The sequence below is a fragment of the Suncus etruscus genome, chromosome 1, assembly GCF_024139225.1.
Source record: "Suncus etruscus isolate mSunEtr1 chromosome 1, mSunEtr1.pri.cur, whole genome shotgun sequence".
Classification (NCBI taxonomy): domain Eukaryota; kingdom Metazoa; phylum Chordata; class Mammalia; order Eulipotyphla; family Soricidae; genus Suncus; species Suncus etruscus.
The window spans coordinates 165214541-165238234 of NC_064848.1; the positions used below are offsets into that span (position 1 = coordinate 165214541).

The 23694-nt window shown below is 47.5% G+C and overlaps 3 protein-coding genes across 3 annotated transcripts in view; 1 reads left to right on the forward strand and 2 right to left on the reverse strand.

Annotated features, from left to right (window-relative positions):
- Window positions 1-23694, reverse strand: part of PIGS (phosphatidylinositol glycan anchor biosynthesis class S) — a 1033024-nt gene that overhangs the window by 740218 nt on the left and 269112 nt on the right. The window lies entirely within an intron of this gene.
- Window positions 1695-12787, reverse strand: POLDIP2 (DNA polymerase delta interacting protein 2). The gene is made up of 11 exons (XM_049772318.1): window positions 12570-12787; window positions 10557-10638; window positions 8771-8868; window positions 8044-8140; window positions 7814-7889; window positions 7140-7247; window positions 6567-6703; window positions 5060-5086; window positions 4748-4873; window positions 2857-2936; window positions 1695-2155 (listed from the first exon to the last, which is right to left on the reverse strand). Exons 1-11 carry the CDS (start codon window positions 12728-12730, stop codon window positions 2041-2043), a joined length of 1107 nt encoding a protein of 368 aa, XP_049628275.1. The 5' UTR covers window positions 12731-12787; the 3' UTR covers window positions 1695-2040.
- On the forward strand, window positions 12905-23258 carry TMEM199 (transmembrane protein 199). The gene is made up of 6 exons (XM_049772693.1): window positions 12905-13139; window positions 17113-17186; window positions 17740-17829; window positions 21274-21316; window positions 21505-21617; window positions 23059-23258. The coding sequence occupies exons 1-6, from the start codon at window positions 12929-12931 to the stop codon at window positions 23152-23154; spliced, it is 627 nt and encodes a 208-aa protein (XP_049628650.1). The 5' UTR covers window positions 12905-12928; the 3' UTR covers window positions 23155-23258.

Genomic DNA, 23694 nt, shown 5'->3' on the forward strand with positions numbered 1-23694 from the left:
CTCTTGACTCCTCTAATCATAGCTAGGTGACCGTTCAAGTGGAGCCCAGAGAATTTGTGGAAAAATGTCAGATTAGCAGGCACAAGGACCTGAGATAACATGCTGGGGAAGGAGAAATGCCAGTCTCAGGACTTTTCTACTTGGAGCAGTCTTGAATGTATGGTTTCAGGTGAAGTACCGGGGTAATTACAGACAAATCATCCAGCCTCTACTGGCTAACAAGATAAAGACAAATCCATGTACTGGTCAAATTCTGGCATTGGTCTTGTGGCTTTCTCAGGAACCAGAATGTTCTGGCCCGCAGTTGCCTATTTCCTCAGTTGCCCTTCTGGTGCCTCCTATTTCCTCAGTTGCCCTTCTGGTGCCTTTTACATAGGGCCAGCCCTCCCACTAAGAATTCTGACTGCTTGTTCTTTGGCTTCAGTCTCTATAGTCTTGCTGTTATTCAGATTTTTAATTGTCTTACTGTAGTGACTAGTCTTCCAAAGAAAGCACTAAATATGGGATTCGCTCTGACTGAAAATATATCAGTCTTGAGTAAAGTACTAACATTGAGTCACTGAAGTGATTTTGTAGTGCAAGGGTTTAGGGATTTTCAATTAAGTTCTCTAGACCTATTTAGAGAACAACTATAGGTTTGTGAATTTTTTTGTTTTTATTGGGGGGGGGGGCATACCCAGCAATGCTCGAGTTACTCCTGGTGGTGCTTGGTGGACTTTATAAGGTGCTGGGGACTGAACCCAAGTTGGTTGTATCTTTTCAGCCCCAAGACTGAATTTTTCAACTGGGCAGTCCAGGGAAAAGTTAACAGTTAAACCTTCTAGTCAGTCAGTGGCAACAAAATCACGACATACCCGTACTGGGTTTTATTCTACTGGGTAGCTAAGATTAGTCCAAAGAACACCATAGCTCCTGGCATAAGAACTGTTTCATGTTCAAGGTGGTAAAGGTGATAAAGACAAACACTAATTTCAATTTCTAATAAAAAAAACTATGTATACAGTCAGGACACCCTGGTCAACTTGTTTAGTTCTGTGTTTTTCTGCACCCCCTGACCTAGTGCTCTCACAAATTATGTGCAATTGCCCTGAGACCCAAGCTCCCCCTAGTGGAAAATAGAGGACAACAATAGTAAGCTGAAATGTTTAATGTTAATTCAGAATAAAGAGGCCTCTAACAATTGCTAGGACGATGGAGGAGCGGAAATTCCAAGAATCGATGTACAGCAGTTTGTCTCAGACTCTTGGAGACTCTCCAGAAGCTCAAACTGTAGCTTGGCTTCACTGCCATCCATGCCTAAAGCTCCTTGACTTGAGTTTTTGCTTATGTAGTCTGGATGCTTGACACACGTGTGCTGTCTTTGCAAGCCCTCTGCTCCAAGAATTTCGATGGGCTAGTTTACTTCTTCTCAGGCCCAGGGAGGCCACAGATGCTAATTCTTGGCCAGCACTAAGAACCAGACTACTCACTCTGCTGCTGGCTTTTACTCTGTGGCAGAGGGTAAAGAAGAGACCAAGAGGCCAGTCCAGCCCTTTCCCCACAGGCTGAGAAGACATCCAGCCTCCTTTCAGGAGGTAAAAGGCCCATACCTCAGCAGAAAGGACAGCTTCATAGAAGGGCAGCAAGGAAAGCAATGGAAGGCCCCCACAGGGTCAAAAATCCTAAAGGCCCCTTGGAACAGAAATGGCGAGGGGTGCCAAACGTACACTGGTTTATTGACCAAACCTCACATTCCAAATAGTTTGTGACAGGCCAAGAAACACCCAACTCAATGACTGTTGACCCCAGAATTCCTGGTGGGAAGATAAACTGGAGCCAAGTGTAACAGGATGTATAGGGGAGGCCTTGGAGGAGTCCAGTCCTACATGGTTTGTCAGAAGAGTTACATCTCAACCTACCCCCAAGAAGAACTCTACAAATCAAATGGTGCAATCAAATACGAGACCTTTTATGGTCTACAATGGGAAGAAGAGTTCTGCAGCAATTGTGGGATGAAGAGCTGTTCTTCAGGGGCTGAGCCTGGGCATGCCTTTGCTGGTCCTACCAGTGAAGGCCTGAGGGTGGTGTCTTCTCATCTTTATTGCTTTCCAGGGAGAAAGGGGGAATCCGGACATCAAAGTGGGAGCCATCAGGCCTCTCAAAGCGAAAAGTGCCCCTGTAGATTAAAGAGACACTGTAATAGGGAGTGAGGACCTCATGAGGATCGACAGCCCAAACCCTCAGCTGCAGAACCACAAGATGGGGGCAAGTCTGTGCTCTTTGTTTGGCTCTTAACAGCAGGACAAAAATCCGGAAACCCAATAATCCCTTTTGAAGAGAAAAAACAGCTATCCTGATTCTGCCCTGTAGATGGACACTGCAATAAACTCCCCAACAATATTTTCAGGCTAAAGGAATGAAATCTTAGGAACAAGTGCAGAATAAAATGAACAGCCCAGGGGTCTTAAGTTCGTTTTTTTGTTTGTTTTGTTTTTGGGCCACACCCGGCTGTGCTCAGGGGTTACTCCTGGCTATCTGCTCAGAAATAGCTCCTGGCAGGCACGGGGGACCACATGGGACGCCGGAATTCGAACCAACCACCTTAGGTCCTGCATCGGCTGCTTGCAGGGCAAACACCGCTGTGCTATCTCTCCGGCCCAAGTCTTAAGTTCTTAGTCCATGAATTTTTAAAGAACTAGGGAAAAAAAGACCATCATAATAAATCTGATGAATCTTACACACCCTTAGACATAAAATATGGTTGCAGCTCATGGCAATATGGCTGAGTGGATGCCAAGTGTGAGCTTGCAATAAACTGCCCTTTTCTGCCCTGTGGTCAAAGGAGAGATGATCTCCCAGTCCAATGTGTTCACTTACCACATGTGCCCACTGGAAGCCTGCAGGGAGACGTGGCTGCTGTACTGGAATGCAGGCTGCTCCTTAGATAGCACTGGTTCCTGTAAAAGGGGGTTGGGGGTCAGAGTGGTCAGGCCAGACACAATACCAACCTGTGTCTGGAACCACTTGGTCATCAGGACTGGCTGTTCCCTCAGGGCACTCCCACAACAGGACCAGTGACGTGGACCTTTTTGGTGTTTGGGTCACACCCAGCAGTGCTCAGGGGTTACTCCTGGCTCTACACTCAGAAATCGCTCCTGGCGGGCATGGGACCATATGTGATGCTGGGATTCGAACCACCATCCTTCTGCATGCAAGGCAAACACCCTACCTCCATGCTATCTCTCTGGTCCCTTATTCTTTATTTTGGTTTTTGGGTCACACATGGTGGCACTCAGGTGTTACTCCTGGCTTTGTGCTCAGAAATTGCTCCTAGCAGTCTTGGGGGACCATATGGGATGCCGGGAATTGAACCAGAGTCCATCGAGTGTTGGCTGTGCAAGGCAAATGCCCTGCCACTGTGCTATCGGCTCTGGCTCCTAGGCTTTTTATTCTGACCACAGGGAAGGTCGTCTCAGATTGAAATGGGCACCTGCACCTATTCTATAAGCACTGCTTCAGCATCCAAACACTAGGAGGCAGTGTTCTAGAACCTCTGCTCACTGACACTTCCAGGCAAGCATAATGTAATCGGTGCAATACCCATTTTAGTTATGAGAAACATTAAAATAACTTGCCCAAAGTTGTTTATTAGGCAATCAGCACCTGTGATATTTGAAGTCAGATCAACTCCGCATCCTCTTCTTAGTAAAACCCTCTTCCCCACCTGTTCCATTTCCACCCATCCCTGCTGATCTGGAAAAATGTTTGTTGAACATGGTTCCTCCTCACTTCTCATGACTTTATTTCTCAAGATGCATTAGTCCCTTTTCCTGAGAATTATAAAGTCTCAGCTCTTTAAGGACTAGAAAGAGGATATAAGCGGGCCAGTGAGATAGCATGAAGGTAAGGCATTTGCCTGGCATGCAGAAGGGCGGTGGTTCGAGTCCCAGCATCCCATATGGTCCCCGAAGCCTGCAGGAGCGATTTCTGAGCAGAGAGCCAGGAAGAACCCCTGAGCGCTGCCAGATGTGACAAAAACAAAAGAGGATATAAGCATTTAAGGGGAGGCAAAGGGAGAGCAAACATGGGTGGGGAAGGAGTGTGCCCCCTTAACGGCATGCACAATCAGACTCAGCTGGCAATAAGCACTTCACACAAGCTATGATGTCAGGCTTAACTTTGGATTCAAATCACAAGCACTGCTACTACTAGCTATGGGACCATAAGCTACTTATTTAACTTCGTGGTCTCACTTTTCATCTGTGAAAAAATAGGTGCTATACCCAGCAGTGCTAGTGGCTCAGGAAGGTGGCATGTGATGCTGCGGATCAAATGCAGGGCCTTCTATGTGCAGGGTACATACTCTACAACTTGAGCCACATACCTGGCCCTGAAATGGGTTTGAAGAAACCACTTGTATGGTGTTGCTCTGAAGTTTCTTTTTTTTTTTTTGTTTTGTTTTGTTTTTGTTTTTGGGCCACACCCGGTGACGCTCAGGGGTTACTCCTGGCTATGCACTCAGAAGTCGCTCCTGGCTTGGGGGACCATATGGGATGCCGGGGGATCGAACCGCGGTCCTTCCAAGGCTAGCACAGGTAAGGCAGGCACCTTACCTCCAGCGCCACCGCCCGGCCCCTGCTCTGAGGTTTCTAAAGCAAAACATCTCAAGGCAGTCACAAGGACTGTGCATAACCACAGAAGAGGAAACCACACATGAGCCTTATGGAGCAGGACAGAGAACTGGACATTAGTGGCTGAAGAAGCTCACCCTGCCCACCACTCCTCGGCCTCGCACTGTCTCCAAGGTGCCGGATAAACTGAATATCCTCCAATGCCGTTCTCGGAGCTGTACTACGTCACTGTCCAGATTCTCTAAGCGGATACAGTAGCGCCACTATGGAGGGTGGAAGAGAGAGTTCACAGTTGAGAAAAACTATCTCTTGGCCCAGGACTCTCGGGATAAAGAGAACAAAGGCTAACATCACTGCATAACCCCCAGGTCTCCAGGATTCAACTCCAACCCACCCCACCCCACCCTCACCTTGCCCTCCCAAACACACCTCCCAAGGGAAACACTCACCCAGTAGACATGGGAATTCTGGGCTTCCTGGGGAGAAAAAGCAAAGAATTTAAGTTCCAGTGGGCAGAACCAAGTCTGTTCCAATCAACTTCTCTCCAATGGAATAGAGGTGTTCCAGGAAGGTTGCAGACAAAACAAAGCTTCAAAATTCTGTGGGATGGGGCCAGAGAGACAGTAGAGCAGGTAGGACACTTGCCTTGCATTTGGCTGCCCAGGGTTCAAATCCCCCTAGCCTGCCACCCTGGCACCACATATGATTCCATGAGCACAGAACTAGGAGTAAGCCCTGAGCACTGCTGGTGTGAACTAAAAAAGAAAACACAAAAATTTGTGGGATGATCATCATGACTCAAATATGGCCAAAAATCCTCCTAGGAGAAAGGCTCCATTGGGTCCGTCCCTATTCTCCCACCTCATCATCAAGGTCTCCAACAGAGATAGATGCCTGATGGCTCATCCCTGCAGTTCCAACTCTGTATGAGTCCCACCCATCACTGCTGGCCCAGGCCACTCTGTCCTCTCATAGCCCAATCTTATTACAATATGCTGTATACTAAATGTTGACCTCCATCCAATCTAGCACAAACTCCTGGAAAGCAAAAACTGCTTCATTTATGTGTGTCTCTCTAAGACCTAACTTACCATCAGATAGGAAACTCCATATTTTACTAATGCAGAGACTCCCAAACTTATTTGGCCCACTGTCCATTTTCAGGGGAAAAAAATTTACTCAGTGACCCCCTCCAAGTCTACCTTACTAGAGTCAACAATGAGGAAATGCCCCCCAGTTATATGCAAGACCGTTTCTATGCCCTCTCCCCAGAGACTGTATCATCCAATTGTTTTGGTTTGGGGGCCATATACCTGGCAGTGCTAGAGGTTATTTCTGGCTCTATCCTCAGGGCTCAATCCTGGTGATGCCCGGAGGACCGTGTAAGGCTGAGGATAGAACCCAGATCACTATGTACTAGCTCTCAAGCACTGACTATCATCCACTTTGGAAAACACTGGACAAATGTCTAAAATCATGACAATCAGCTACACTGACTTAATAGATAGACATGTATTCCTCATAAACATGGATCAATTTAGCCCTAGGAACTGAGGCTTTCTCTTCTCTAGTTTTTTTTTTTTTTGGTTTGTTTGTTTGTTTGTTTTTTGGTTTATGGGCCACACCCAGCAGTGCTCAGGTTTATCCTGGCTCTGCACTCAGAAATCGCTCCTGGCAGGCTCGGGGACTATATGGGATGCCGGGGATTGAACCTGGGACCGTCCAGTGTCGGCAGCATGCAAGGCAAACACTCTACTGCTGTGGTATCACTAGAGCCCTCCTTTCTCTTGTTCTTGCCAGGAGCCATTGCCAAGAGACACTCAACCATAACCAATACAAATAGTACGTGGAAGCAAAGCCAAATGCACCTGATTTGAAAAATATTCTAGTAGTCACATTGGGGAACCACATAGCATCTGGGGTCCTAACCCTGGGAAAGCACAGGATGGCACATACCCTCATGCCCATGTAGAAGGGGATGACAGTGACGCGGATATTCTCCGTTGTCTCCCGGTGGACATCAGAGAGCTCCAGCCAAGGGTGATTCTTCTCTTGCCAGGCCCGCAATGTCTCCCTGGCCACAAAAGGGGGTGCTAGGACAAAAGGTTAGTAGAGGCAAGAATCTAAGGTTTTGTACACACTTTCTACCTGCTCCTCCAAGAAGACTTGAGCAGAAGCTCAGTAAACAAGGCACCCAAATAATGGAATTACAGGCCAGAAGGCAGAGTCTCCCACTTCCTCACCTCTGGAGATGAGTGCCCACTAGGAATAAGCCTTGAGGGGTGCGTGAGGCCCTGAGAAGAGGTAGGAGCACTAGTTTTCAGACCTTGCTCTGCCACTAGCTAACAACTGAGTCATTTCTCATCCTCCGTGAACCTTAGTTTCCATGCCTATCAGGAGATAGCAGTCATTCATTTGACAGGTATAAAGGGGATTGAATAAGGCTGTGAAATGAGCTTCAAAACCACTTCTAAGGGATTCTCAAGAAAGGGACACCCTGTTCTAGATCCCATTTTGAGCAAAAATTACCTTTTGTCTGGTCATACAGAAGAAACCTTTCAAAGAGTTCGTGCTGGATGGGAACCTGATCAGTAGAGGTATACGGAAGGATATCCTCATGGCTTACATAGTCCAGGCCTGGAACAAAAAGGTAAAGAAATAGTGATGGCAGGGGCAGGAGCGTGGCACAAGCGATAAGGCATCTGCCTTTCATGCACTAGTATAGGACAGACCACAGTTCGATCCCCCAGCATCCTATATGGCCTCCCAGGCCAGGAACGATTTGAGTGCATAGCCAGGGGTAAGTAACCCCTGAGTGTCACCAGGTTTGGCCCAAAAACAAAAAAAAAAAAAAGAAAAGAAATGGTGTCAGGGCCAGGATGACAGCATAGTGAGTATGGCATTTGCTTTGCATTCAGCCACCCTGTAATTCCCAGCACCTAACATGGTTCCCAAATCCAACAGGAGAGATCCCTGGGTATAGATCCAGGAGTAAGACTCCAAGTATGGTACAAAACCCAAAAATCTACACAAGAAAGAAAAGAACAGGGCTGAGAGTAAAGAGAAAATTCCTGACCTGTCTCAGTGAGAAGACCAGATATCTGTAATCTCTCCCAGCAAAAAAGGATTTTAGGGATCTTCTTCCTAATATACACCAGACCCCTCTCTGACAGGCACCCTACAGAGATTTATTTACTACTCACCTGGAATGGCATAGAGGGCTCGGCTGTCATCGTGGTTAGCCAAGAAAGTCACAGCTTCTGTCTGAGATCTCTGAGACTAAGCGAGGAAGCAAGTCAAAGGCTTTCTTCGTCACCATCCAGTCGTGACTCAGGGCCCACTGTTGATCTGTGTACTACTGGACCCCTCTGCTTCCCTTGGGTCCGAGTCTTCCCTGAGAGGAACCCCTGGCCCAGCCATCTAATTTACTTACTATGTGTGGACAGTCGCGAGCATCAATCAACACCTGATAGTAAGTATGAGTCTTGCCTTTCACCTCTTTAGAGCCATGGCCAGCAGGATTGTCTGCCCTATAAGGTGGGAGAAACAGCCCAATATTAGCTGAGAGAAGTAGAGTATTATATGCCTCAGCTCCCCACAACCTCCTCTGGAGACTGTACCTGGCCTGAACTGGCACTACCACCAGCTTGGCATAACTGCTTGGCAATAGCCACTCCCCAGTCAGGGGCAAACTCTGGCCCGTGGAAGACCCATGGCACAGAGGGCACCATCTGTCACTACTATCTTTTGGAAGAAGTCTGTGTTGAGAAAATCAAATTGCTCCCCTCAAGTCCCCCTGGAGTACCCTGTTCTTGGATAGGCCTATTCTTTATTCATGTATACTGTGATGAAAAGCGATTAAGGGACAGACTCTAACTGAATGTGAAGAAATCAAGACAATCAGGCTCCCAGATGCCTTCTGAAGCATGTATAATGAAAACAGAGAGCTCAGGAAAATCTTGGGAAGTCTAAAGGGGAACTCTAGCTTAAGAGTGTCACAGACACTTTTTGTCTCCATGGATAGCAGTGCCAACAAAGTACTCTGGGGCTGGGCCCATGCCCAGGAAGATACAGTCAGTAATCCTGGGACTTCCACTATGTATATTATGGACCAGGTTGCCTCCTGAGCATACTCTGTGACCCCTGATAGGGAAACTTACTTCTCAGGAGCTGCAGAAGCCACATCCCGGTCATACAATCTGGCCTGCCAGGGAAACAGGACGACACCACGATAGCCAAAAACACTATGAAGGAAAAGCTGGGAAAAAAGAAAAGTCCAAGTGAGTTTCCAGCCCCATAAGCTAGGCAGGAAAAACCCAAACCACTAGCAGACCTGTGCAGCAACTCCAGCACAGGCCCTGCTACTTACTCCTTCACAAACTCTGTGGTCTACCTGGGCCAACAGTAGATATGCTAATCCCCTTCATTAAGCCAACTACTGATCATCCCTTACAACATAGCTTAGGAAGCTTTCCCTAACCTCTTAGGATGCTTTCCCTGACCTCCTTCTATTAACAAGTTCCTTCCTTCTTTCCTTCCTTCTTTTTTGGGGGCATTATTGGTGGTGCTCAGAAGCTACTCCTGGCTCCGGAATGCTTGAGAGTTACTCCCAGTGGATCTTGAGAACACCATGTCCCACCAGGGATTAAACTAGGGTTGGCTGCATGTAATTCAAGCGCCTTACTCCTATATAATCAGACCTCATATTTCCTTTCTTTACAGTCATCTCCATGAAGGCAGTGGTTTCTAATATAATCCAATATACATGTATAATGACCAGCACTGCAAAAAGAAAGAAGGAAAATAGGAAATGATGAGGATTGTGGGAGGAAGAATAGAGACGGAGGGAAGGAAGGAGAGTAGGCAAATGAAGAAATAAAAAGTCATGGGGGCCTGAGCAGAGAGTACAGTGGCTAAGGTGCTTGCCTTGCACACAGCTGACCCAGGTTTGATTCTCCAGCACCCCATATGTGGTTCCCTGAATACTGCCAGGAATAACACCTGAGCAGCACCTCCACAGAAGGAAGGATCCTTTCTACAATGGACTTTAATCTTTTACAATGTATCTGGCACACACTGAGAGAAAACGGGCCTTTAAAATGGAATTGGCTCAGTTGTGACAAAACATCAAGTTTGCTTTCCTACACATGATCTTAGCCATAAAGCTGAGAAGAGATGAGTTTGCTTTTCTGAAAGTTCCCTTTCACATGGTTTCCCACCATCCATTAATTTAGAGGACTCTTTAGCAACGTGGCTGTTCCCACACTTTAGTCCAGATGATCTCCTGATTTGGAAAGAGAATCCATTGACATACGGAATTCAAGACAACTAAAACCGACTTTTGGGAGGGGACACACATGAAGGTACACCTGGAAGAGACATAAAGGGCCGTTCCTTGGCTCTATGCTCGGGATGACCCCTAGCATTGCATTGGTGGTACTGGAGATTTGAACCAGGATCAGCAAGATGCAAAACAAGCACCTTAACCCATGTATTATCTCTCCAGTACAAGAAACCCCAACTTAAAAATAAAATTGCGGTCCTAGTCTTATTCTACCCATTTGGAGAAGTGGGAATTGCACTGACTAGCTCCCACTGTCCCAGTATGCACGTACCAGGACTCAGTCCCGTTCCTTCTATTCCTGAGAGCAGAACCCCACAAAAAAACAACTCCATAAAGGAAAAAACAAGGGCCCGGAGGGATAGCACAGCGGTGTTTGCCTTGCAAGCAGCCGATCCAGGACCTAAGGTGGTTGGTTCGAATCCTGGTGTCCCATATGGTCCCCCGTGCCTGCCAGGAGCTATTTCTGAGCAGACAGCCAGGAGTAACCCCTGAGCACTGCCGGGTGTGGCCCAAAAACCAAAAAAAAAAAAAAAAAAAAGAAAGGAAAAAACAAGACAGGAAGTCAAAACACAAACAGGGGAGGTAGGCCACCTGGCACTTACCTGCCCAGTCTCATATTTTCCGTTCTGTTTTGGCACCTCGAACACACCAACTGTCTCCAAAACTTTGCCCTCTGGTCGGTTTCTAAGGAGGAAGACAAAGAAAGAGCAACTGAAAACCTGAGATGGTGATAGTACTTATCCACACTGTGACACTAGGGCCAGCTGGTAGAGACTAAGGTCTTGGGCAGTGGGACCAGCTACAGAAGGCAAAAGTCCCACCAAAGCACCCCCAAGATCTGGTTGGTTTGCTCCTCCTTGGTTTCAGAGTTTGGCCCAACACATCATGCCCAGATCACTTTCCACTTTCTGTGCACTCCTCATGTGCCAGGCTCTACATCCAGCAATTGCAAATGCTTCCTCCAACACATTTCTCATACTTCTTCCCATAAGATATCACCTTTCCATCTAATGTCTTATCTCTCCAGAAGACAATTCTTGGTGGGCAAGGCCTGCCCCTCCTTAGCCTGAGGATGAGATGCTTATAAACAGTTTTGTCTCTGCCTTTTTTTTTTTTGGGGGGGGGGAGTATGTCACATTCAGTGGCACTCAGGGGTTACTCCTGGCTCTGTGCTCAGAAATCGTGCCTGGCAGGCTCGGGGACCATATGGGATGCTGGGATTCAAACCACCATCTGTACTGTGTTGGTTGTGTGTCAAGGCAGATGTCTTACTGTTGTACCCAGTCCAGCCCCTTGTCTCTGCTTCTTTTTTTTTTTTTTTTTTTTTTTGGTTTTTGGGTCATACCTGGCAGCTCTCAGGGTTAACTCCTGGCTCTACGCTCAGAAATCGCTCCTGGCATACTCGGGGGACCATATGGGATGCTGGGATTTGAACCACCGACCTTCTGCATGAAAGGCAAATGCCCTATCTCCATACTATCTCTCTGGCCCCTTGTCTCTGCTTCTTATCCCTCGCTCAATATCCCCTCTACACTACACATATGGGGCAAGGGAGATGGTTCCAGGGGGAAAGTACCAGCCTTCCACATAAGTATTAGCCTTCCACTAAAAATTTACCCCACAACAAGTGAGTGAAGATAAAACCCAGTGCTCCCTGCGGTTCTGGCACTAAGAACAGGGGAGCTGAGGAGTGGGCCCAAAAGACAGGCTATGCACACAGGGTCTCTCCAGCATTCTGCTGGAAAGTAGACCACCACTAGGTATAGTCCCCAAAATAACAAAGAATAGGAGAAGAAAACAAGGAGACAAGAATCTTCACCCTACGCTTGCTTTGACCACACCCAAAGGTGCTTGGAGGCTGCTCCTGGGAGAGCAGCAGTCTCCCACATAAAGAGCATGTGCTTGGGCCCTTCCAAGATAGACCTGGCACTCAGCTCACCCTCCCAAGACCGTATCTAGATGTTGATAGCGCTGCTCGCTCCCTGCTTGCTCCTAGCTTTCTTTCCATCTAGTCTTGTTCACAGACCCATGGATGTCACAGGGAGGGGTCTTCGGTTACAGGAGCTCTCAGGGTCCCCCCATCTCGGCTCTGATCCGAGATGGATTTCAGTTCTCAGGGACTCCCTGGACAGAGTTGGTACTCCAGAGGCCCTTGAGCGTCCTGTTTGAAGAAGGGCATCTGATGCTTCCTCCCCCATGACCACCCATTCGATGTGCCTGTCCCATCCCTGCAGGCGCCCCGTGGCCTTCCCCCTCCTCTTCCCAAGACACATCAAGAACCCGTCCACCACCAAGGTCATCATGAAAGCCAGGACCCAGGCAGGGCCGAGTCCGGTGGAGTCCCTCCAGCATGGTGGGGGGAAGGCCTGGCCCAGAGTTCGAGTCAGACCCCGGAGACTACCCGAAAAGCTACTTTGCAGGAGCAACTCGGGCCTGCACGATGCGCCCGGGGAGGGTCACCAGAGTGGCCCCGAGACGCCCAACACGCACCAGCCCGGCCTCGGGCAGCGTCCGGGGACCCTCTCGGGGGACGAACCCCAAATCCCCCGCGGACCAGCCGGGAACAAGCTCCGGGGACTCCGAGCCCGGCCCCCCCAGGGTGCACAGTCCCTCACCGGGACGAAAGGTGCCTCCGCGCCGTCGAGGTCGCCGCTGGCAAGAAGGCACCGACTCCACGGGCTGCACAGAGTGGCCGCGGCTCTCGGGCCCCGGAGAGAGACCGGGCCCACCAGCGGCTGCCCAGGGCCAGGGCCCGCCGGGCCGCACAGCCCGCCATGACCCGCCGGAGCACGGCAGCTGCTGACACAGGGCCCCGGGACCCGCAGCCGGGCGGCGTTCCGCCCCCGTCCCACACTGCCCCGCGCGTGACTCCGCCCCCTCGTCGACGCTCTACCCGGACTCCCGCTCTCCGTGTTCCTTCCGGCTCCCGGCGGAAGTCCCGCCCCGCATCACGTGATCTGGACGGGAGTTCAACATGGCGGCTTACTTGGTAGCTGGCGACCGGCTGTTTCGCGCTATGGATCCCGGCGGGGAGCTGAACCCCGAAAAGCTTCCTCCGACGCTGCGGACGGAGCTTGAGGCCGCTCTGGGGAAGAAGCAGAAGAAGGGTGACTCGCGCAGTAGCCCCGAACGCCTGGTTTCCTTCCGCCTGATCCGGGATCTGAAACAGTACCTTAAAGAAAGCGGTGAGCCCTGGTTTCCTTCCAGTCTGGAGTTGCCGCCTTTTTTTTTTTTTTTTTTTTTTTTTTTTTTTTTTTTGCCTCTTCTAGTCTCTGGCCCACTGATTGCTGTCACCCAACCCAACCATCTATTTTGTTAGCTCGACGGCCACCCATTTCCTTCCTCACTTTCACCAGAATTCCTTGTGGGTGACAAAACTGACTTGTGCAGGTTTTTACTCTTTTTTGGGGGTGGGGGTCACACCCGGCGTCGCTCTGGGGTTACTCCAGGCTTTTCGCTCATAAATCGCTCCTGGCAGGCTCGGGGGACCATATGGGATGCCTTGGAATCAAACCTGGGTCCATCCCAGGTTGGCCGTGTGCAAGGCAAACGCCTTTAACACTCTCCTATCTTTCCAGCCCCACTGGTGGTCACTTTTTTTGGTTTTGGTTTTGTTTTGTTTTGGGGTCACACCCGGCAGCGCTCAAGGGTTCCTCCTGGCTCTACGCTCAGAAATCATTCCTGGCAGGCGCGGGGGACCATTTTGGATGCCGGGATTCGAACCACAATCCTTCTGCATGCAAGGCAAACGCCCTATCTCCATGCTATCTCTAGAGAAGCTTCTTCACTGTCAGACTCGATGGCCCTTGACCCTCACGGAAGTCCACCTCCTGTCCCAGTACCATGAGGTTTCTTTTCACCTTGTAAGCTACTTTAGAAGCCAACAGAATCTAGAAAGCGGTTGTTTGGGAATCTGTTACCTCCGTTTCAGAAGCGGGAGTGGTCCAACCTGATACTGTATTATTATTAAATTTTTTGGAGATAAAATTGCTGCTGTGTTGAAAAGTCGGGAACTAGGAATAGAAGAATCGTATGTGCTACTTAATTCCCTTTGCAGGAATCATTTCTCCTATCTGGGCCTCAGTTCTTTTAACTGTAGAGGGTGGGAATAGAAGAAACTGGTATATATTATCTCGTCAGAATTGTCATAGCCTAGCCAGAAGTGCAAAGGGTATTCTGCTCAAGTATTAAAAGTTTAAAAAATATTTAGAGAACGGGCCGGAGAGATAGCACAGTGGTAGGGCATTTGCCTTGCACACAGCTGATACAGAACGGACAGTGGTTCAAATCCCGACATCCCAGATGGTCCCCTGTACCTGCCAGGAGCGATTTCTAGCGCAGAGCCAGGAGTAACCCTGAGCGCCACCGGGTGTAACCCAAAAACCAATATATATATAATGTACATACACACATATATACATATACATATATTTAGAGATCATCTAATACAGTTATCAAATATTCGCTGGGAATATGATTTAAATCTATTTAAGGAAAGCTCTTGGTCACCACAAAGCTCACTTAACTTTTTTTTTTATATTTTTTTCTTATTAAGGCACCATGATTTACAAAGTTATTCATTGTTAAGTTTTAGGCAAACTGTTTTTTGTTTTGTTTTGTTTTGTTTTGGGACCACGCCTGGCAACACTCAAGATTACTCCTGGCTCTGCGCTCAAAAATTTCTCCTCGCAGGTTCAGGGGGACCATATGGGATGCCGAGGATTTAACCCAGTTCGGAACCCATGTCGGCCACATGCAAGGCTCTACTGCTGTATTATTGTCTAGTCTATGGCATACTATGTTCTAGCATCAATCCCACCACCAGTGTCATCTAATCTCCACCATCAGAGCCTCCAGGACCTACCCACTCACCTCCATCCTTCAGCCTGCTCTTTGGAAGGTGCATATTTTTAAGTTTGCTTCACAGTGGTAGGGCATTTGCCTTGCATGCCGCTGACCTGGGACAAACCCGGGTTCAATACCCAGCATTCTATATAGTCCCCTGAGCCTGCCAGGAGTAATTTCTTTTTTGTTGTTGTTTTTTTGTTTTTGGGCCACACCCAGCGATGCTCAGGGGTTACTCCTGGCTATCTGCTCAGGAATAGCGCCTGCCAGGCACGGGGGACCATATGGGACGCTGGGATTTGAACCAACCACCTTTGGTCCTGGGATGGCTGCTTGCAAGGCAAACACCACTGTGCTATCTCTCAGGCCCCAGGAGTAATTTCTGAGTGCAGAATCAGGAGTAATCCCTGAACGCTGCCAGGTGTGACATATATATATATATATATGGTGTGTGTATGTATATAATGTATTGGGTATTGACTAGTCATGGATATTGAATCTGAGGTTTAGACATACAACTACAACACTCCTGGACACTACTTTTGTACCCAAAGCCCTTGGTCCCTGTCCCCATTATTTTCTCTCCACCTCTTCCCCTTCTATTTCCTTCTCTCTGTGTCTTTATTCCTATAATCTGAGGTCAGGCCTAATCTAGACATCCTCCTTTACTACATTGAATTCCATTGGCCAACTACTTCATATATAGAGATAAACAAGCCCATGTATTTGTCCTTCTTCTGATTTACTTCACTTTAAATTATATTTTCCAGTTGCAACAAATTGTATGATTTTATCATTTCTTGCACTGCATAGTCTTCCACTGTGTGTAATGAAATACTATGTACATGTAATACATACACTATGTGTGTACTTTGTGTGTGGGGGGGGGGTTTGGGTCACATCTGGCGACATTCAGGGGTTACTCCTGGCTCTGCGCTCAGAAATCACCCCTGGCAGGCTCTGGGGACCATATAGGATGCTAGGAATTGAACCACCGTTGGTCCTAGGTTAGCAGCTTGCAATGCAAATGCCCTACTGCTGTCTTATCTCTCTGGCCCCTGTGTATACCTTTTGTATGTATTTGTACATGTTTTGGGGCCATACCTGGTAGTACTCAGGGCTTTTCCTGACTCATTGATCAGAGATAATTCCTGGTTTGCAAGAGGAAGCAATATGTGGTCCCAGGTTCAAACCTGGATCAGCTATGTGGAAGACAAGCACTTTACTTGCACTCTGGTCCCTTTATATGTACATTTTAATATAGGAGTCACACCCCCTTAATGCAGAAACTGCAGAGAGGAGTGGCATCTGAGACTTGAGATTCAAATTCAGGGTCCTGCACATAGTAGGCATTATATCTACCACTTGAACTATTTTTTTTGGGGGGGGGGGTCACACCCAGCAGTGCTCAGGGGTTACTCCTGGCTCTATGTTCAGATCACTCCTGGCAGGTTCGGGATACCATATGGGATGCCGAGATGTCACCGTCCTTCTGCATGCAAGGCAAACGCCCTACTAAAACGACTGTACTTGGGGCCAGCAGGTAGGGGCCAGAGCGGTGGCACAAGTGGTAAGGCATCTGCCTTGCCTGCACTATCCTAGGATGGACCACAGCTCGATCCCGCGGCATCCAATATGGTTCCCCCAAGCCAGGAGCAGTTTCTGAACGCATAGCCAGGAGTAACACCTGAGCATCACCAGGTGTGGCCCAAAAACCAATTAAAAATAAAAGGTAGTGGGCCCGGAGAGATAGCACAGCGGTGTTTGCCTTGCAAACAGCCGATCCAGGACCTAGGTGGTTGGTTCGAATCCCAGTGTCCCATATGGTCCCCCATGCCTGCCAGGAGCTATTTCTGAGCAGACAGCCAGGAGTAACCCCTGAGCACCGCTAGGTGTGGCCCAAAAACCAAATAAATAAATAAAAGGTAGTACAGCAGGTAAGACACTTACCTTACCACCCCAGGTTTGAGCATCAGCACCATATGTGATATGTGTCGTCCTCCCTGCCCTCTTTCCCAGCTCTACTAGGAGTAATCCCTGAATACTTCCATGTGTGGCCCCCAAAATTAAGTAAATAAAATGTCCTCACTTAAAGGCAAATAACATGTTGGCTGTGACATTGGCAAAGTAATGGAGAGCAGTTAAAGACTTCTATCCAGCCCTAGGAAGTTGTAAGGTTATCCTGGAATTCTTCCAACTAAAAGTGATCCTCACAATGTTTTGGTAGAAAGAACAAAAAGACTAGATCCTCCCTGATCTTCATCTTCCAACTCTCTGTGTATCATTATCTTTGTGAAAATCTTTTCTTCGCAGGTTCTACACTTTACCTGCATGAGCTCCTCGAAGGCAGTGAAATCTATCTCCCAGAAGTTGTAAAGCCACCTCAGGTATGTAAAGGACTTATTTACAAGAGTAAGTGTTTACTGGCATAATGTGAATAATAATCTCAAGATGTATTCACGATACATTAAATTTAGGATTTAAAATTTAGGTTCAAAAGTTTAGCATTCAAATACTTGGAAATTGGATTGGGACAATCAATATTTTCTTTCCTGTTGGACAGTGTGGGAAACTGAGCTTAGAAGAAATAAAAGTCGGGCCCGGAGAGATAGTATGGAGGTAGGGCATTTGCCTTGCATGCAGAAGGACGGTGGTTCAGATCCCGGCATCCTATATGGTCCCCTGAGCCTGCCAGGAGAGATTTCTGAGTGTAGATCCAGGAGTAACCCCTAAATGCTGCCGGGTGTGACCCCCAAAAAAGAAGAAGAAGAAGAAGAAGAAGAAGAAATAAAAGTCGTCTCCAAAGCAGCAGAGGCAGGCAGAACTGTTGCATGGGTCTCCTGGTATACTAAGAGTGCCTTATTTCTAGAGCTAATGTTTATAACATGCTTCCTAGCAATCTGAGAATATTTTTCTGCTTCTTTAATATTTCTGCCTCAGAATCCAGAGCTGGTTGCCCGACTGGAGAAGATTAAGATACAGCTGGCCAATCAGGAATATAAGCAGATCACTCGCAATGTTACCTGCCAGGTAAGGTTCTGCTCTTTAGTACACAACTAAGGAGCCCCAAAAGCAAATTTGATTTCTACCTCTTCAGAGACCACAGAAGAACAGTGTTTCCAAACTACAATTCCCAGTTTATTTACTGGGACTCTGCACTCTGCCATTTGTAGGGAAAGGGGCTATCATTTTTGATTTACTTTTATGGTGCCAGAGAGCAAACTGCCTCATGGATGCAAGGCAAATACTGTATCATTGAGCTACTTAGTTGTATCTTTGATCTATTCACACCTGGCAGCGCTCAGGGGTTACTCCTGGCTCTACGCTCAGAAATCACTCCTGGCAGGCTTGGGGGACCATATGGGATGCATGCAAGGCAAACAAACACCTTGCCTCCATGCTATCTCTCCGGCCCCTGATCTATAATTTTTTATTTTGGAGGAAAGGAAGGTGGTTTGAACCAGACCCAGCAGTTTTGTTTTTTGTTTTGTTTTGTTTTTTGTTTTTGGGCCATACCCGTTTGACCCTCAGGGGTTACTCCTGGCTATGCGCTCAGAAATCGCCCCTGGCTTTGGGGGACCATATGGGACACCGGGGGATCGAACCGTGGTCCGTCCTATGCTAGCACTTGCAAGGCAGACACCTTACCTCTAGCGCCACCTTCCCGGCCCCAACCCAGCAGTTTTTAAGGCTACTCCCAGTTCAGTGCTCAGTGGACCATGCCTTAACCCCTGTACTACTTTTGCTCCCCCTATAGTGACTTACTCTTAAAAGTTGTGTAGAGCGGGCATGGTGGCACGCGCGCCTGTAGTCCCAGCTACTCGGGAGGCTGAGGCCGGAGGATTGCTTGAGTCCAGGAGTTCTGGGCTGCAGTGCGCTATGCCGATCGAGTGTCCGCACTAAGTTCGGCATCAATATGGTGACACACACACACACACACACACACACCCCCGGGAGCGGGGGACCACCAGGTTGCCTAAGGAGGGGCAAACCGGCCCAGGTCGGAAACGGAGCAGGTCAAAGCTCCCGTGCTGATCAGTAGTGGGATCGCACCTGTGAATAGCCACTGCACTCCAGCCTGGGCAACATAGCGAGACCCTGTCTCTTAAAGAAGAAAAAAAAAAAAAAGTTGTGTAGAGTGAGCTGGAGAGAGAGCATGGAGGTAGGGTGTTTGCCTTGCATGCAGAAGGCCCGTGGTTTGAATTTCGGCATCCCATATGATCCCCTGAGCCTGCCAGGAGCTATTTCTTTTCTTTTTTTTTTTTTTTAATTTTTTATTTTGAATTATGAGAACAAAAGATGCAAAGAAAGAGGACAAGGTAAAGTTACAGTGGAAGGACAATCAGCCATAACATAATTCTCAGAAGAAGTCCCCTTGCTGATATCTTAACTTTGAACTTTCAGCCAAAGAATGTTAAGATAAATAAAACAGAATCCATGTACAATTACTTTGTCCCTCAAGTCCCCAGATTGTAGCACATTATAATATTTCTTGACAGCACACAAGGCAATCTAAAGCCATAAACTTACGTAACTCCTTAAACATTAGAGGCATAGTATTTTTTACATTTCCATGTACATGCATATTAGCTTAAGTTAACCTCAAATTTTAAGTGGGTGCATTTTAAGGATTAGAGTCAAAGGAGCACAGTAAAAACGGTGTTAGAGTGGCAATTGTTGTTTGCATAGGCCCACCAAATATGAGAGGCATGGAAAGGAATAACCTTGGCCTAAATACAAAGAGATCCTACCCCTGAAGTTTCCTGGCATATGACCAACTCTAGGCTTCAGGCAAGTTATCATCCGATCCAAGACATTGTCCGTAGTGCCAACACACTTCTTCACACAGTCTCTGTTGTTGGTATCATGTTTCTGTATTAAAGATTCTGGAATCTGCATATCCTAAATTGAAGTCATGATGTGGAGTGTCTTCTCGTTTCACCTCACCATGAAAGGGCAATGCAGGAAGCCTTGTCCTGTAAGCATGTTGTTGTTAAGTCTTCTCATTGTTAAGGGAAGTCTCTTTTCAGCAGGACGATGTCTGAGCAGTGGTAGGGTCTTCCATGGTAGAGGATTGCTTCCAGGTGATGTTATAGACAAACCTCACAATTAAGGGGCAATACAGCAAGCCCTGTCCAGTAAGCAGGTCATTGTTTTTGTTAAGTCTTCTTAGTGTTAAGAGAAGTCTTTTTTTGAGTAGATCAATGTCAGAGCAGCAGTAGGGTCTTCCCTGGTAGAGGAATGCCCAGGAGCTATTTCTGAGCTTAGAGCCAGGAGTAACCGCTGAGTGCTGCTGGGTGTGACCCACAAACAAAAACAAAAAAGTTGTGTAGAAAGGGGGGCTCAAAGTGATAGCATAGGGCTTTTGCCTTGCAAGCGGTTGACCTGAAACAGACCTGGGTTTGATCCCCAGTATCCTATATGGTCTTTCAAGTCTGCCAGGAGTAACTCCTGAGCACTGCCAGTGTGGCAAAAAAAATTTAAAAAAAACAACAAAAACAAAGTTGTGTAGAGATAAGGACTGGAATCAAATTACAACTAGTAAGGTACTTGTCTTGCATGTACTTGACCTTTGTTCGATCACCATCATTACATAGGTTCCCTGGAGCCCTGTTGGGGTAATCTGAGAACCAAATGGGTGTGACTCAAAATGTTGTAGAGATAAGGGGGACTTGGAGGGAACTCAGAGTGTGCATGCTGGGGCTGGGGCCCTGAATTCAATCTCTGGTACCTCATAGTTACCCTGAGCACTGAACTAGAAGTAGCCCCCATGCCCTGCTTCATTGGGCCCTAAAACAAAACAAAAGAGCATAGTTGTTTGGGGATGTTGTTCAGTATAGAGCACACAATTTGCACGTGTAGAGTTCTAGGTTTAATATCTAGGACCACAGACACACACACAAAAAAAGAAGTAGTGAACTGGAGTGATAGTACAGCCAATAGGGCGTTTGCCTCGCTTGTGGCCAATGTGGGGTATCCCATATGCCCCCTCAACCCAGCCTGCCAGGAGCAGAACAGGAGTGTCCCCTGAGTACCATTGTGTGTGGTCAAAAGCCAAAAAAAAAAGAAGTACGAGTGAACCTTAGAGGGCTCCTAACAGCAGTTCTAACAGGATTACCTATTGTTTCTGGCATGCCTCTGTGCTAAAGCAGGAGTACTACTGAGAATTTGTATCCTTTCTGAAATGCCTGATCTATAGTCCAGAAAAGAATCCACTTGGTAGGACCAAAGAGATAGCTAAAACACATTATTTATGCTTTGAGAGACCAATTTGGATCCCCAGAACTGGGTGATACTCCTCAGCACTGAACCAGGAGTAGCTCCTAATTACCACCAGGTTTGACTCCAATCAATGGAGAACACAAAAGGTAGAGTTATATAAACAAGGCTGAGCTCAGCATGACAATGTGATAGTTCCAAGGCTGCCTTTGAGCTGCTTTCATTTAGAAAACAAATACTTTTTCTTTTTCCCAGGATTCAAGGCATAGTGGAACTCTCAGTGACCTAGGAAAGCAAGGTGAGATGCTGGGAAATTGGGGTGCTTACAGCCTCTCTGGGGTGGGCCAGTCAGGAGGCTCCTCCCGCCAGTCCTGGTTTAAGCCTGAGTTTTTCAGGCTTGCTGTTTAAAGAAAATCTAGCCATGAGCCAAGAAGGCCAACGACAAATGCTGACCTAAAGATTTCTTCCCTGGACTTCTCCCCAAAGTGAGGTCGGTGAAAGCTCTGGTCATCACCATCTTCAACTTCATTGTGACGGTGGTAGCTGCCTTCGCCTGCACTTACCTTGGAAGCCAGTACATCTTCACAGAAATGGCCCCTGTAAGTAGGCCCTGGTAGGGCAGAGTACTCTAGAGTGAGTGTAGTGGGAAGGGGACAATATATGTAAAGTGCCATTCAACATGATAACTATTCACTCAATCCACAAGAAAAGCATTTGAGCTTTCTAGCAGCTATGGGGTAAATAATCTTAAGAAAATCCAGATGAGGGACCGGAGCAATAGCACAGTGGTAGGGCATTTGCCTTGCACATGGCTGACCCAGGACGGACCCAGGTTCAATTCCTAGCATCCCATATGGTCCCTCATGCCTGCCAGGAGTAATCCCTGAGTGCCACTGGGTGTGGCCCAAAAAACAAACGAGAAAAGAAAATCCAGATGAGGGGCTCAAGAGATAGCTCAGGGCCCAGAGAGATAGCACAGCGGCGTTTGCCTTGCAAGCAGCCGATCCAGGACCAAAGGTGGTTGGTTTGAATTCCAGTGTCCCATATGGTCCCCCGTGCCTGCCAGGAGCTATTTCTTTTTTTTTTTTTTTTTTTTGGTTTTTGGGCCACACCCAGTGGTGCTCAGGGGTTACTACTCCTGGCTCTCTGCTCAGAAATAGCTCCTGGCAGGCACGGGGGACCATATGGGACACCGGGATTCAAACCAACCACCTTTGGTCCTGGATCGGCTGCTTGCAAGGCAAACACCGCTGTGCTATCTCTCCGGGCCCCAGGAGCTATTTCTGAGCAGACAGCCAGGAGTAACCCCTGAGCACCGCTGGGTGTGGCCCAAAAACCAAAAAAAAAAAAAGATAGCTCATAGGATTGAACACATGCAGGAGGCCAAGAACCACATGATCCCCAGCTCTACATAATCTAAATATCAGGAGCAATCTCTGTGTATCACTGGGTGTGGCCAAAAAATAAGAAAAATTTTTTAAAATCCAGGTCTAGCCTAATGATTCCTGGATTTAGTTCTTTACACTGCATGGCTTGGATCTCTTGAGCACAGTGCTGGGAACTGTTTCCAAGCACCATCAGGTGTGGCCTAAGATCAAAAGAAAAAAATCTAGATCTTGGACTCTGGGTTCTAGCTCAGTGGTAAAGCTTTTGTGTGAGGACATGGGATCAATCCTTAGCATCACCAAATAAACTAAAATCTAGATCCTGTTCTCTACCCCACCCCTTCTAAACTGGATTGGAATATCTCTTTTTTTTTTTTTTTTTTTTTTGGTTTTTGATTTTTGGGTCACACCCAGCGGTGCTCAGGGGTTACTCCTGGCTGTCTGCTCAGAAATAGCTCCTGGCAGGCACGGGACCATATGGGACACCGGGATTCAAACCAACCACCTTTGGTCCTGGATCGGCTGCTTGCAAGGCAAACACCGCTGTGCTATCTCTCCGGGCCCGAATATCTCTATTTTCATTAGATGTGCTGGATGCTGCTAAGTTGGCTGCTAGCCTTTGGCATCTCCTAAACCTGCTTCTCCTCCTCCCCAGCAAATACTGGCTGCGTTGATCGTTGCCTCTGTGGTGGGTCTTGCGGAGATGTATGTCATGGTGCGGACGGTGGAAGGTGAATTTGGAGAGCTGTGACTGGAACAGATTTGGTGGTCCCCTGGCTCCCTACTGCACCCACCATGCTCTTCATGTTGAGCTGTGCTCATTCAAAGGCTGAGCAGAAATTACCTGCAGTTCCAATAAGTGTAAAGAGACTGGTAGCCACTAAAAAGAACTGGATTATCAGGACCTTCTCCTGAACTTGGTACCTGCTTTCTCTGACCCATTCTGGACACTGCTGGAGCTGATTGTTACTATCAGAAAATAATAGAATACAGACCTTCTCTAAAGTCAGCCAAACTGTCCTAAACTTGTTCAAGTTCAAAAATTGGTTGTCATCTTCACTGCACACATTCTGGATAGGAACCTGATCAGAAGCCTCCAAGAGAGAATTCCCTTTCTCACATTTGTGTTCAGAAAGGGGCTGATCAGAAGATAACAAACAAGCAAAAGAAGGGTTGGTACAGAATGTTAGAACTGAAAGCAGAGCAGCTACCATTTTGGAATCATAGTTTCTATTTTCATTCTTATTTATCTGCTTGCTGTTTTTTTCTTATGTTTGCTTCTGCCTCTACC